Consider the following 15,983-nt stretch of genomic DNA (forward strand, 5'->3'; position numbering starts at 1 on the left):
TATTATCTTTTTGCCTCGGTAAATATAACCGAAGTTCTCTCAACCACTGACATTATTATATCACAATATATTGTGCCACAAAAAATTAACAGCTTAAACCAAAAGTAGCATTGTTAGTATAATCAAGTGCAAATTAGTGTTCTTTTCAAACTTATTTATTTATTTGTGCGCATTTACATTTTCCCTCCACAATTTGAAAAAAATTACTTATTTATTTTAGTAGTTCTAAGAAGGATGAATAAATAAGTGAAAAAAAGAAAGAAATAAGCCAAAAACAAACAAAAAGGAACAAAATTTAGCTTGGTAATTTAGCCAAACAACATTAAGACAAGAGGATCATGTGTAATTTAATGGTCCATACCTAAACCAACTATCTCTATAAATTTAGTTGGGATTTATGTAGAACCACTACATTATCATATATAATAAGGATTTGGAGATAGAGAATATAAAGTCAACATTTCCGTAGCAAAATGCACCTCGATCTACAATTTAGATTAAGCCTTTTTAACATGTCCACAACTAAAGATTGATCTCTAATTTGGTCTAATTATCAGGGTATTTGTCTCATATCACTTATCTTCGTATTAAGAATTTAGTCTGTAGTACAATCTTGAACTTAGTAAGTGTTAAAACCTTTTTAACCTCCAGAAACAAAATTTTATAGTCGCTAGACTTGGAGCAGGAAAGCACAGACTATCACCAATTGCTTAGAAATGGGGAGTCACAACTCACATCATATTTGTATATCATAGAATTCTTCATTTTGAACTTTGGTATAAAGTATACCATATACTGATATTTTCTTTTTGTGATTTTGTCCTGCAATTAAATACAAAGAGACTATGGAGAAGAATATTACCCATATGAAGAAAATTACTAACAAAAACAAAAAAAGGAAGAAGAAGAATATTGAACTCTTGATCATCAACTTACTTTCTCTTTCTCTCTCTCTCTCTCAAATAAATTCCAAAACCTGATTCCATTTATATCTTTGAGAATCTTACTTTCATAGCAAAATACAACAACTAAACAACCTTGACTACTACAAAAGAAAGAAACACACAACAGATTATGATATTATGCCCTCCATTAAAGTACAGGAATTCTATGCTTCTTCTTCAATATCCAACTTTTTTCCTTGACTGATAACTTGCTAAAACAGGCTTCTATATGTAGCTTTCATCTTTTTTGCAACCTTTTACTTTCACCAATCACCATTAAAATCACATCTGAGTTTAATTTGTCGGCAAATAACTTAATGAGCCAACAACCCTTGGTTGGAGTGGTCAAGCACTTGAGTGACAAATATCGAGGTTAACGGATTAAAATCACATCTGAGTTTAATTTGTCGGCAAATAACTTAACGAGCCAACAACCCTTGGTTGGAGTGGTACTGAAGCACTTGAGTGACAGAGATCGAGGTTAACGGATTAAAATCACATTTGAGTTCAATTTGTTCGTAAATAACTTACTGAGCCAACAACCCTTAGCTGGAGTGGTGAAGCCCTAGCATATATCCAGATTAGGGGTTCGAAGCACTTGGGCTTTAGTCTCCCTTAAAATGCAGGCTAACTTCTAACAAAATAAAATCACTAAGAGAAAAACCCAATCATTACATATATAGATTAACCATCACTCAAAAATTAATCAAACCAGATAATAAATTATCAACAATGTATATATGAAAGAAAGTAATTAGGTTTTTCAAATGTAAATCTTCCATAATTTATTACAGTACTAAACACAGACATTTTGATCCATACATGAACTAATTGCTTCTCACTTTCTTGTTAATCTTGGAGCTAAGAATATCATAATCTAGACCAATATCTTGAGGAAGAACCTGATTCTGTTGAAGTAAGTTGATCTCTTTTACAAGATCAATATGTCTGTAAAATCTTATATTCTTCAAAGAAGTAGATGAAGAAGAAGAAGAAGTTTTTCTTTTTTTGTTGGAAATGGAAACAGAGAGAGATTTGGGTTTGATTGGTGCAGGTGGACAATGTTTAAAATTACAAATTGGAATTTTATGATCCAATGATGTTGGAGTTGTAAACCCATCTTCAATTTCTTCATTAGTTGCCATTTTGATGATTTCTTCTTCCTCCTCTTGATGATGATCAGAAGAAACTATAATCTTTCTTAAAAATTCTTCTCCTTGTTCTTCTTCTTGATTTTCTTCTTCTGGTGGTTGTTGTTGGAGTAATTGTTGTTGTTGGGGAAGGCAATTTTGGACAAATCCAAAAGTGGGTAATGAGAATAAACCTGAATTAATAGAATTGCAATCTTCTTGGGATAAAAATAACTCATCAGAATTGGACAATCCCAAGAATGACATTTCGATGATGATGAAGAATTAATACAAAACCCAGAACAGAAATAGGAAGTAGAACCAACGAGACAAGAAGAGGGACGGAACAGAGGAGATAAATTAAATTTGATCAATAAGAGAGAGAGAGATAGAGAGAGATGATTAAAACCAGGTTCTTGTAGTTTCCTTATATATCAATCAAATCATAACCTTTTTTTCTACTTTTTTAAAAGTGATTTCTTTGTCTCTTTTTCTTGCTTTTTGGATGTCTCTGACGAAAGAGAGAGAGAGAGGGTTTTTTAGAGAGAGAAAGAGAGGGTTTAGAGAGAGAGAGAGAGAGAGAGAGAGAGAGAGAGGGTATGTGGCTCTGTGATGCATCGGATCCTTCGCCAAATAGCATCTTGATTTTACTGCAATTTCTTTTTAACCTCCTCTGTTTTTTGAACACATTAAATAGGTAGTCAGTTGATAGGTGGGAATTTTTATTGAAGTTAATGTGCTTAGGACGCAAATAGTGTTAGAGTTCATCTCCACGCGGTCGGAGCATCTGGAATGGGATACTCAAACTCTAACATTAAGGGACACTCAAGAGAGACATACCCACTTAAGATTTTTAGAGATTTTGTTAAAAAAAAAACATTCTCCAATAAAATACTCTATAATGACGTAGGAGTATTCATTATAGAGACACTCAAGAGAGACACTCTAAGAGCATCTCCGATGGGACACTCAATCTCTAACACTTAGAGTGCCACATATGAATTTTTGGAGTTTTTGTTAAAAAACAATCTCCAATGGAACACTTTGTTAGACACTCTATTATGAGGTGGACACATTTACTATAGAGTGTCTAGAGAGAGAAACTTTAAAATGAGAGTGTCTCTTCGAGACTCTCTAAGTGTCACTTTAAAATTTAAATCAATAGAAACCTTTTCTTTTCAACTACTTTTTTGCTATTCAATTTAAGAGTGACATGTGTATTAAGTAGAGAGATTTTAGAGATTTTATGACAAAATTTTATAGTGTCTCTATATTGACACTTAAAGTTTCTACACATTTAGATGTTACACTTTTTTTTGTGAAATTAAAAGAACAATTAATGAAGAAAACAATCATGATTAATGGGAGATTCAAAACCAAATTTTCCCGATAAAAATATTCCTCGACTTTGTTTTTTATGCTTGTTCGTAATATATTATGAACTGATTTATGTCAGACTTTTTTTTATGAGCACTCAAATGTGAAAGTTCATAATAAATATGACCATTAGTGATCATATTACTTTTAAAAAGATTATCTCTCACAAGAAATCTCGCATTTTTCATAACACATTATGAACTATTATACAGTACCTAAATATTTATTCATAACACGTTTCATTTTACTACGTCATTTTTTCCTGCGTCATGTAAAGAAGTTAGAGAGACAAAAACATTACTTCTGAGGGAGCGGCTAAAGGCCACTGTCCGAATTGCTATTCGCGCCGTGTGCTAACTATGTACTAGGTGCCTCCGTAGCCCAACCCCCCCCCCCCCCCCCCCCCCCCTTTGTTCTTCGAATCATCACCCACACCGTATCATGGAAACAACCTTGTTTCCAAACCATCAACAATGAAGAGTTGGAGAGATAAAGAGCCTTGTTTTAGAGAGAGAAAGAGAGTACAATCATCATGGAAAGAATCCTGATTCCATGCCAACTTTGATCTATGATGAGGAGCTAGAAAGAGAAAAAAAACCTTAATCCAAAACCACCATTAGAAATACTCTTGGAAGTCCTACTCATGGACTGCTCTCAGACTCAGCCCAGTTCGAGAGGTTTCATATTGATCAGTCCGAGACCTTAAGCAAAGTTTCAAACTGACTAGTCTGAAAAACAAAACAGGGACTCGAACTAGACCAGTCTAAAACCTCTAGGACCGATCTGAGCCCTGGTTTGGATTTCAGACGAGTCGATCTGTGCCCAGGTGCCAATAGATGTTTTGGGTCAAAAGAGATTTGACCTTAGTCAATCTCATCCCGTGTTCTACAGTTTTTGGGTGCTTTTAGCCGCCCCCTCCTTCCAATAGGTGGCCGGTGGCCCTATCACATGTTACTAAAAACTAGTGAATTAAATTATACTAAGCAATTTAAGTGTACATAATACAAAACTACTTCAACCTTCTACCTCAAACTTTAGCCTTCTATTTTGGGCAGACCACCATCGGCTTTGGCCTGCTTATGGGCTTCACTAACCAATTCATTCATATGATGCAGGACCCACCCATTGCCATCTTTTTATTAAAAAACACAATAAATAGTGAAACAATTTTGAATCCAAGGGTGAAGATTCATCTAACCATGGAGATAAAGAATTTAAATGCAGTACAAGTTATAGAGACAGTGTGACAGTAGTGTTAATTAGCATTTGCTTCAGGCTTTCACACTTTATTGGTCCACTTATCCTCCCAAGTGGTGCCCTTTTACTGCCTTTCTTTATTTGGGAAATTTTAAAGAGATTATCCAAATGATACTATACAAATTTGTATGAAATGGTGATGAACTAATGTTAATATAACCCTAGTGACACAAGGTAGTTGCTACCCAATCATCAATTCAACCATTAGTTAGATAAGTTCAAATTCGAAAAATGATCCACCCACATAAACAATCAAGATCTTGGTCAAATTTAGTTAGTGTGAAAATGTACTATTCTAAACATTTTTGAAAGACCACTATTTTTCAAATCCTAAATTGTACGTTTTGTGGTTACGTCAAGAAATACTGATAATATATTTCTAATTACGTGTCGATAATTACTACAGGAAATCATCTTAACTTAATCTACCAGAAATTCGAGACTGCAATCTTAATTGTCGTGAATAGTTCAAATTACTCTAACTAGATGTGTATAATAATTAAGCTCAAATTACTGTAACAGATGCGAAAAATAAAAGACGAGAAATAATTCAATGTTTCTTAAGAAAAGAGAAGCTACAAAAAAGAAGAGCTATCTATCTAGATTGATTTTTGATTAAATTCTTAGTAGTTGTGCAGAGAAGGTGTCTGCACAAAAACCTATCTCGATTTAATTAAATTCTTCACAAGAAAAGGGAATAGTAGTTGTTGAAGGAAAAAGGTTTACCGTTAGTTGGAGAGCAGTTGTTGAACTTGTTTTTTTAGTTAAGATTTTGGCTGGTCCTAGTTTTTATCTTTCTCAGTCAGTAACTCATGACATCTGTTTGCTTTAGTTGTAGGAGACTGATCAATAGTCAGTCATTAGTGTGACGGACCAAAATGTTAATTATGGGCAGAAATGCTACTGTAATTAACTTGCATCCATTTAAATGCCCTAGGTCGAAAAAAAATATTGACGAATTTTTAAGACGAAACGATGTGGCAATTTTTTTTTCAACTTCACTTAATTTCGTTTGTTAACAGATGAAATATCCACAAAAAGAACATTTCAGATTCAGTCAAACTTTCAAAAATAACAATTTAGTACATCATTTTGACATAACAATTCGTCAAACTGACAATTGACTTCTGTTATAATTCTTCATCATTAGTTGGCATATGTGGAATGTCAATGGTATCATTTTTTTCTGTCATGGCACATGGTAAATATAAATTGTTTCCACTTTTGCTAAGTGAATCAACTCTTCTCATTAAACCAACCTCCGTAACATGTCCACTTTCACCCTTAATCGCAATTTTATTGCGTGCATTTGTCGAAGTAGCGGGGTATTTATACTCGGGCTATGACGGCGATCCCAATTTCCAGGTATCTGACAGGTTTCTACTTTGTAGAATTCGAATAGATATGGTCTCTTTATATGAAGAATACTGGCGGGATACCCAGGAATCATTGTTTGATTCCATCTTGCAAACATCTCTATTTCTTCAAGAAATTTTAGATGTATGCTTAATCCATCTCAAGTGTTATAGGAAGTTAGGAAAAAGTTTCATCTTTAAATCATTCAGACGGAAGCTCAAGAACAAATATCATATCATACTAAAGAAGAGCTGCCAGCTTAGCAAACTACATAATGAAGACAGTTCGACAAATCGAAGATATTTTGTGCACTTCTTTAATTCTGTTATTTTGTTTTACTACTTAATATACTGTAATTTTAATTTTCTTCGTAGTTTGTTGTAAAACTCTCTTTATATTAATGTATTACCCTTCAACAAAAAAAAAAAGAATCAACTCTTCTCATTAATTGTACAATACCGACTGAGATTTTTATTTCGACACTAAAAAATTTTACTTTTATGTTAACACGTGTCTCAGAAACACATATTAGAAAACACCAATGCTACTTGACCGGATTAACATGGTTCGAGCCGGTCCAAATAGGCAAATTTCAAACTACTTTTTGTTGGGCCAAATAGATTTTTTTTTTTGAGTTGGAGAACCTTTGACCTCTAAGGTAGAAGGCTAAACTCCAACGAAAGGTTTTGAAAAAATATATATATATATATTTTTTGAATTGTGAGGGTGCTTGGACAAATAGAAAAAGGTGGGCAATACGTGGACAACCGTTTTTCTTATATAGACAACTATCTTATGCGGACAATCAAAATAATTAATTTTTTTATATGGACACCAGTTTTCTAAGGGGACAACTCTCTATTATTTTCACTCAAGTCCTCTTAGAATTAGATGTATTATTTCAACACCTCCCTCTTTTCTCATAAACCCTAAGTAAGTTTGGTCTTCTTCTACTACTTCATCATCAACCCAAAATTCTAGAGAGAGATTTTTTTGGAGAAGATTATGAAATCAAACAAAGGGAAGGGAATTGTTGAAGGGTAATTCTAACCAGAAAAATCAGATCTAAAAACCCTAAAACCCGTTAAACTTTTAAAACCTAGAAATCAAAAATTCCAAAATCCTAGATTTTTTTATAAACAAATAGAGTTGCTCGTGCTTCGTGGAAAATCGACAAAACACGAGAGATCTTAATTTCTGAGTTTTTGTAAAAAAAAAAAAAAAAAAAATCAGACTTGCCAATTTCGTAGATTTCCTACGAAAATTTGGCAAGACAGAAGGAAACTTGCCACGAAAATCTAGCATATTTTCGTAAATTTCCCACGAAATTCTGGGAATTTCTTCTTCACTTCGATTTTTTGCCTTGAAATCGTTTTGTATTCTTTCAAAACCCATCAATGTAGGGTTTGATTAAAACTCATCTAGGGTTTGATAAAAAACAAAGGGAAGTAGTAGAAACTATAGTTCACTAAAAAACAAAGAGAAGTGGTAGAAACTATAGTTTACTAAAAAATAAGAGAAGTGGAGATTGATGAGTTTTATCTTCTTCATTCATCTAGGGTTTGATAAAAAATAAAAGGAAGTGGCAGAAACTATAGTTTACTTTTAGTAGCAGTACAAGAATAAGAATAAGACTAAGAAGAAGGAAGAAGAAGATGATGAAGAAGAAGACAATTTAGGTTTTCAATTTTGAACTATTATTTTGTTAATGGTCCACAAGTTAATAACTGTTAGTATTTAAGACTTTATGGAGTTGTCCCCTTATTAAATTAAAGTCAACTAAGTCAAGCATAATTGACTCGCACTGGGCCTGAAAATAGTTGTCCATATAAAAAAAACAGTTATCCACGTATTGACCACCTAGAAAAACCTTATTACCATGGATTTATAATTAGTTGATAGATCCTTCAATAATTGGTTCAATTGACTAAAAAAAGATTGGTTTGGAATTTAGTGTGCTTGGTTTTCATCATCCAAAAGCTCGTTTTTCTCACTCTCTCTTGAGAAATGGGAAGACTTCCTAAAAAAAATATACTACTACTAAGCATAGTCAACATTGACTTTGGTAAACTGGTATTTGAGTTAAGAGTACTTTCCAGAATATTGAAGGAAACACAAGTTGTGAGAAAGGTGAATGATGATGAGGGAAAGGGGGGGATAAAGCCTAAAGGATTAAAGGTAAAGAAGAAGCAACCTTAACGGCCTGAAGATGAAGAAGATGATTGAAAATAAATTAACGTGGGTGGGTGGGTGGGGTAAACAACATTACATTAATCCTTCTTTTCCTTTCCCTCACCTCACGAGATATGATTGAATGGATATCTCATGCTCAACTCTTCCTCATTATTTTGCTTCCCATTTCAAATGTACTAATTTACTTACCATGCCTTACCATCATGCATCCTTCTCTCTCTCTCTCTCTCTCTCTCTCTAGTTTGCCATTACAAGGGTTTGAAGTAGTAGTTTGGGTGAAGTTGGTTAATCAACTTGGAGGTATTTTAATGAACAAGTAGACATACTTTTCCATTACCAGAAGGGTGTCTGCAGCCATCATGATTTTGTGAAGGGCTTCACCAACAATGTCTATTGGATATGCCAGAACCTGTACCTCATGGATTCAAACAAATATTGGTGGGCGATATGTTTTTTTTTTAAAGTGATGGTCTAATATAATAGAGTGACATCTTTTAATATGCATTCTTGTATAAAAAGGTTAATAGTGTAAATTGTGACGATAATTCTCTACCTTTCTGTTTGGTTTGAGTTGTAAATCAACCAATAACCCTTTGTTTCGAGAGTTAAATGAAAAAGACCAAGGAAGAGAACACTTATAGTGCATTTCGTCTTTCTAACTAGTAGTTTATGTTATCCAAACAAATGATTCGTAGTTGAAACTCGTTACTTATTTAAGATTGGAAAGAAGTGTTGTTCCTCTGGTTATGGTTTGAGTTCACTTTATCTCTGTCTTGTCTTGATTAAGACAGAGTCTGGGTTGAAGTATGGAACTTTTATTCTCTAAGTTATAGAAAGATAGACCATAAGCGAACAATGATTTATCAATATTCCTTCTTTCGGATTAACCGAGTTAGACAAAAATTAATGGAGTCGAGGCGAGAATAGATTTTCTTTCCTTAAGACATTTTACACCCCGTAACAGTACCAAACGTTAGGGTGCTTGCCTTCGGGATACAACGACTATCCTTTCAGAATTTTAAGACGATACTTCTAAACTCTGAAAGCGGACGAACCTTCGTAAATAATATGAGCTCTTGGACTGATGCGAATAGATCGTTTAGACACTTGCCTATTATAACTTCATTCAGATACTTTTGGAATTCCAGACACACCAGAATAAATATTGATTCCAGGAGATAAGAGAAGAAGAAAATAGAAGAGATTCACTCAGAGACTTCTTTCTTCAAAATTCTAGATATCTTTGAATACTTCCAAATCAAATTTATATTCCAGATACACCAGAATACTGATTTTTAGAAGAGAAGAAAAGAAAAGAATGATTTGGATGTAAAATGAAGTGGTTCTGGGTTGTTTAAATAGGATTTGAATAGATAATTTATTTGGGACACAACTCTTGAGTTTTTGGAACATATCCCTTGTAAGCCTGTCAATGGATATCTGAATATTCGACATCCGATCCGCATCCGTATTTATTAAAAATAAAATATCCGAAATTTCGGATATCGGATACGGTTATACTAATATTCGATCCGATAAATATCCGTGTCTGATAAGTAATATAAAAAAAATAATAAAAATTTAAATTTATTCATAATAATATATAAAATGTATGGTTGAGATTTATTATTTAGATCTAATGGTTAAAAATTTAAAAAAAAGGTAAAATTTTGTTAAAGTTTCGGATATCGGTTATCCGATATCCATTAATATTATTGGATTCAAATATTAATTTATAATACCCGTTTGATAATTATCGGATATCGGATAGATTATCGGATCCGGATGCAGATATGCCTATATCTGATCCGATATACTATCGTTTACAGGCCTAATCCTTTGGTTTTGGGGACATTACTCTCGGGAAAAAGTCGGTTATTAAACTGTTACTGTCGGCTGGATTCCCGATGGTCGGATCTAGCTTAAATTCGCGGAGAAAACGCAAATTGTTAGTTGGCTATGGATTGCGCCCGAACTTTGCCCAACAACATATAGCATGAGAGCCGTCAGACTAGGATCTGGCGAAATCCCGCTATAAGCCCAACGCGGAGGTGACGCGGATCGTTGGATCTTGCGGAGGTGACGCGGATCGTTGGATCTTGCGGATCCAACGCTTCCGCTTTGTGCCCGACACTATCCCGAGTTTATCATCGCGCGACCGTTGGATCTAGTTAAATCCTGCAGAGTGAACGCAAGCCTCGAATGGCCCTCAAACTGACTTCTCCTGTTTAACGCTTTAGTCCCTAACTTAACCGATCTACGTGCAAACTTCGAACTTGAATATCTCATTCATCCGGAATCGGATTCGAGTGATTCTTGGCTCTAAGTCGAAGAGATCGACGAGACGAATGCAATGGAACATTTTGTTTCTGAGTTTTACGAGTCTTGTTGAGCCAAAATTGGCTCTGATTCCAACAAGAAGAAGTGTATTCATACCAATATTGGCCCAACACGACATTGAAAATGGTTTCAATGGCCGATCACGAGCGTGCCCGAAATCTGGCAGAAACAGGTTGCTCATCATCCATCAGATCGAATCCTTCTAATATGTTGCACGAAACTCGATCGGAAACACGTATCGCGGTCCCTTGGATTGCTTCTCTTAAGGCAGGTGCACGCCCACAGTTGGATATGGACGTTCCTCCACTGCTAAACAACCCCAAAACTAATTGTATTGTCTTGCAATTTGTCCCTAATCTAACTACGTCCCTGTTAACTTTAACCGAAATTGTCAAAACTTCGATCGAGCATATCTCGTTCATCTGGAATCAGTTTTGAGCAATTTCTGGATCTAGATTGAAGAGCTCGAAAAGAGAAACACAATAGTTTATCTATTTGCTGAGTTGGACAAGTCAAACCGCTCCAAAATCAACAATTATAAAGGTCGTTCTATAGGGATTAATATGGCGACTCCCGTTGTTACAAAGCCCGATCGCAGTACAAGGGTACTCCACCCAAATTCATGTTTACAACCACAATCTTATTACTTGTACTACCCGACTTTTTGGTTAAGGGCTGTTGTTCTAAGCATTTGAAAAGAACTTCACTTCTCTCCCTCTATAACTACCTCTCTTTCCCTTGGTCGATCTTGGTCACTCGACCTTTGACTATTTGAGGTAGAGACTAGAGAGGAGGAGAGCAGAGCACCATAGATTCTGCTGAATCATATCTGGTTCTGGCACTCAGAATTGATTCTCCCTTCCTCTCTTATTGTGGAAAATTGATTAAGACAAAGGAAAGAAATTTTTCATGTTTTAATTAATTTTACCCTCTCTAATGGAGGTTTAAAAAGGAATAATGATAAGGAACAAGAAAAACTAGCCAGACTCTGGACATACATCCTATGTGGCTTTCCGTGATTCGTTGTTTAGTAGATTAGAATCATCAAAAACACGAAGCACAGCAAGCCACATAGGATATATGTCCAGAGTCTCTCTAGTTTTTCTTTCATTACTCTTTAAAAAGATTGAAAGAAGGAAGAGATGAGTGGGAGAGTGAAAGTGAGCCCTTATAATTAACCTACACTATTGAAAATGGGCTGGATGTTGATAGTGGTGGGCTTAATTTGAGGAAGGCCAAGTCCAAAATTTGATCAGTTGGGTCCAAAAAACACAGGGCCAGACTTGGTCTTACTAATCAAATTCTCTAATCTAATTAAAAGTCAAATTCAGAAGTCTAATTTTGGTAAAACAAAGAGGAACTAAAGAATAGGAGAAACAGCGAAATCCAATAATGTCCCCTAAACGAAGGCCATACTAGATTTAGCCATTCCTTTTTTCCCTATTAACAAGAAAGAAATTAAGGGTTAGGGCATCCATTACTAGCCAGCCATCCAGCCTTAAGGCCCCTTCATTTCCTTTGGATTTTTCACTTTATTAGAGAAACCTTGTTTCCATAAGGGAAGGGAGTCCTTCATTCGTCCATAATTACACCACATCTTTCATTTTCAAGCTCATAGAAAATGGCAGATGCTGAGGATATTCAACCCTTGGTCTGTGATAATGGAACAGGGATGGTTAAGGTAACAAGTTCTCACTTTCTCATTTACTCCAAAATTTTCGCAAACCGATATATCATTCTTTTTTGGTCATTATCTGAATCTGATTCGGCCTGAAACTGAATCGTCTCAATCAACTGGACTCAAAATCTACCCAATTTTTCCAGAAATGGACTACGATAGTCATTACATGACATTGCTACATCATCAAGATGTGAGAAACACGATAACTGCCTAAGTTAAACCCTTACAGACCAACCAAAGGGGCCTAAAGCCCAACTAACATACCAAAGAGCCTATTGGCCAACTATTTTATTTATACATTTGAGAACCTAAATTCAATAACCATGGATCCACCTCTGGGAATCATCTCTGGGACTTTCAAGGTTTTGGAGTACGTGCACTACCAACTGAGCTACAGTCGTTGGCAAAATCGACCAGAATTAGTACAGACGAATCAAACAAAAACAAACATTCTAAAATCTAACCCGAGTCAATTCAGACCTCGAGTCAGATTTTAAATCTGACTTAGAAAGAAAAACTAACGCTACCTAAATACTTCTTTTTGTTGTTAATTTTTGTAGGCAGGATTTGCTGGAGATGACGCTCCGAGGGCAGTATTTCCTAGCATTATTGGTCGACCACGTCATACTGGTGTGATGGTTGGCATGGGCCAGAAAGATGCATATGTTGGAGATGAGGCCCAATCGAAGCGTGGTATCTTGACTTTGAAATATCCAATTGAGCACGGTATCGTTAGCAACTGGGACGATATGGAGAAGATCTGGCATCACACTTTCTACAACGAGCTTCGTGTCGCTCCTGAAGAGCATCCGGTTCTCCTTACGGAAGCACCTCTTAACCCAAAGGCTAACCGTGAGAAAATGACCCAAATCATGTTTGAGACCTTCAATGCTCCTGCTATGTATGTCGCTATCCAAGCCGTTCTTTCCCTTTATTCGAGTGGACGTACTACTGGTAAGAAACCAGATTGGTTAACCTTTAAAAGTAGATTCATATTCCTATGGTAACAAACCAATATGGTCTTCTTGTGCAGGTATCGTCCTAGACTCTGGGGATGGTGTGAGTCATACAGTCCCTATTTATGAAGGGTATGCCCTTCCACACGCTATCCTCCGTTTGGACCTTGCAGGCCGTGACCTTACTGAAGCCATGATGAAAATCCTAACCGAGCGTGGTTACTCCTTAACAACCACGGCCGAGCGTGAAATTGTTAGGGACATTAAAGAGAAGTTGGCTTATATCGCACTAGACTATGAACAAGAGCTAGAGACTGCCAAGAACGGGTCTTCCGTGGAGAAAAGCTATGAGTTGCCCGACGGACAAATTATTACTATTGGTTCAGAGCGATTCCGATGCCCAGAAGTACTTTTCCAACCATCAATGATAGGAATGGAAGCTGCAGGAATTCATGAAACCACATACAACTCAATCATGAAATGTGACGTTGATATCAGGAAGGATCTATATGGTAATATCGTTCTTAGTGGTGGTTCGACTATGTTTACTGGCATTGCTGACAGGATGAGCAAAGAGATTACAGCACTCGCCCCAAGTAGTATGAAGATCAAAGTGGTAGCTCCGCCCGAAAGGAAGTACAGTGTCTGGATTGGAGGGTCCATTTTAGCTTCTCTCAGCACCTTCCAGCAGGTATATATAACTTAAGCACAAAAACGGGTACAAAATTTTATTATGAAATGCTACTTTACAGATTATCTGAATACGAACGATCAATGTTTTTTATTTGTTTTGAGCGCAGATGTGGATTGCAAAGGCAGAATACGACGAGGCTGGTCCATCGATTGTGCACAGGAAATGCTTCTAAATCGTCTGTACCGAGCTGAGAGAAGAAACCATTCTCACATCTTTGTTTCTATTATATATTTCGATTTATGAATTCATATTTCTATTTGAACTTCTTATTTGTGTATGAGTCTTAAATTATTTTGTATTTTGAAGCACTTCAATATCTTTGAGCTTTTACGTTCTTATTACAGAAGGAAACTAGTATTCAATATGCCAAAACTCGAAGAACAATTAGAAATCAAACCAATGTTAACTTCATTTTACTCAAACTATAACATGATCAAACTCACAAACTCGACAATCTTGTAAGCTTCCATCTTATGCAGAAAGTAAAGCTTCGGTACTATCAGGCTCTAGATCATTGAATGGATGATCTTCCTCTACAAATGATTTTGTATTTGCCTCATCCTTATGATTACCCAAAAGTGGTTTCGATTCTTTCTTGTCGGGAATTATGTTTTCTTTCGAACTTCTTCTAGTTTCAGACTCAATGTCCATATCTTTTGCTTCTTTCTCAAGATGCTGTTTTTTCTTCTTAATCCCATCAGAAACACTTTCCTCCAAGAAGAACTGATTGTTATTATCATAATGGTTGACATAATCAGATTTGCACCTTTCGATGTTTCCAACCGGCAATCCTTCTCGGAAACTTCCATCTGCTGTTGCGGATTCCTCCGAGAAGCTTCCGAACCCTTTAATTCCACGAGTAAGTTTTCGAGCTCGATCTCTTTCTTGTTTTAGAAGTGTCCCTTTATTGCTCAGCAACTTTAATATCCTCTCAGATTTCTCTCTCACATTTATTCCCCAATTAAATCTACTTGTTCATATTAAAAAAAAATTAAGATCTTGTTAAGAAAATCTCAAGACTTTTGTTGTTGTTTAAGGAACTTGATTGTTAGATCACTTACCCTTTTTCGTCGATATATTGGAAGCGACCCATCTCTTGAATAACATCGATATCACTCTGAAATTCCTCTGCTACTCTCTCTGGTCCATGAGTAAGAAGATGTTCTAATAAGATCAATGATTTGTAAGATAATCTCCAATTCTTCCGATCAAATCTAAACAATCTGAATCATTAGGAGAAGTTTTGTTAGATACCCACAATTCGAAAACAGATTATAGATTTAGCAGAAAAATGAAAAACAGAATCAGAGAGAAACCTTTTATGAAGAATCTCAACAATTCTCCAATAATCATCAACTTCAAAAGCAGCTCTTGATATTAGTCCCATAGTTCTTGTATCTGGAGCCCATGGATTTCCATTTGTAGCTTCTTCAGTTAATCTGAAAACCATCAAATATGAAAAAATGAAGAAACAATTCATCTCAGAATCAAATAGAAACTGAAAAAGAAGAGGAAATTACAGTTGAGCTGGGGTAACATCTGTGAGAGCTAATCTAGCAGTTTTAATCTTCTCTTTAAGGAAGAAAGAAGCTTGTTTCTTGAATTCATGAAACAAAGGGGTACCCATGGTGCTATTTTTGTGTATTTTCTCAAAGATCGACATGTTATTAGGATCGAAAAAAGTGAAAGATAAGATTTGTTGTTTTGAAATGCGTAAGCAATGAAGAACTACTAACTACTCCATTGATGCAAAAAAAAATATTACAAACTATTTTAAAAGTGGGTAATTGGTGATGCCATGGAGAAGAAGAATAAGAAAACGAAAGTCATTAACATTGAGGTGGTGGGGTAGTATATGTTGACATATTAAACGAACTTCAATGTTAAAGTCAAAAACTCGGACTAGAATAGGTCGTGATCTAACTCCGAACTAATTTCCTAGTAGTTGAGATACATTGCTCTTATATACTTAGTTCTCGGGGTTTGGTCCACATGAACATTTTTCCCGATCTAGGTTCACCCATGCCCATTTTAATATGGAACAAGTATTTCTTG

General features: G+C 35.5%; 2 protein-coding genes across 2 annotated transcripts; one reads left to right on the plus strand and one right to left on the minus strand.

The window, feature by feature from the left end:
• The first annotated feature begins 11,920 nt into the window (after positions 1-11,920).
• On the plus strand, positions 11,921-14,236 carry LOC147550321 (actin-like). The gene is made up of 4 exons (XM_086669537.1): positions 11,921-12,278; positions 12,839-13,232; positions 13,312-13,925; positions 14,035-14,236. Exons 1-4 carry the CDS (start codon positions 12,219-12,221, stop codon positions 14,098-14,100), a joined length of 1,134 nt encoding a protein of 377 aa, XP_086525663.1. The 5' UTR covers positions 11,921-12,218; the 3' UTR covers positions 14,101-14,236.
• On the minus strand, positions 14,198-15,756 carry LOC147550322 (epsin-3-like). Its single transcript, XM_086669538.1, has 4 exons — positions 15,449-15,756; positions 15,245-15,367; positions 14,990-15,151; positions 14,198-14,895 (listed from the first exon to the last, which is right to left on the minus strand). The coding sequence occupies exons 1-4, from the start codon at positions 15,589-15,591 to the stop codon at positions 14,400-14,402; spliced, it is 924 nt and encodes a 307-aa protein (XP_086525664.1). The 5' UTR covers positions 15,592-15,756; the 3' UTR covers positions 14,198-14,399.
• Positions 15,757-15,983: the final 227 nt, after the last annotated feature.

Source organism: Eschscholzia californica, unplaced genomic scaffold (genome assembly GCF_041429995.1).
Source record: "Eschscholzia californica isolate CP2 unplaced genomic scaffold, dmEscCali1.0.p SCAF_3, whole genome shotgun sequence".
NCBI lineage: Eukaryota > Viridiplantae > Streptophyta > Magnoliopsida > Ranunculales > Papaveraceae > Eschscholzia > Eschscholzia californica.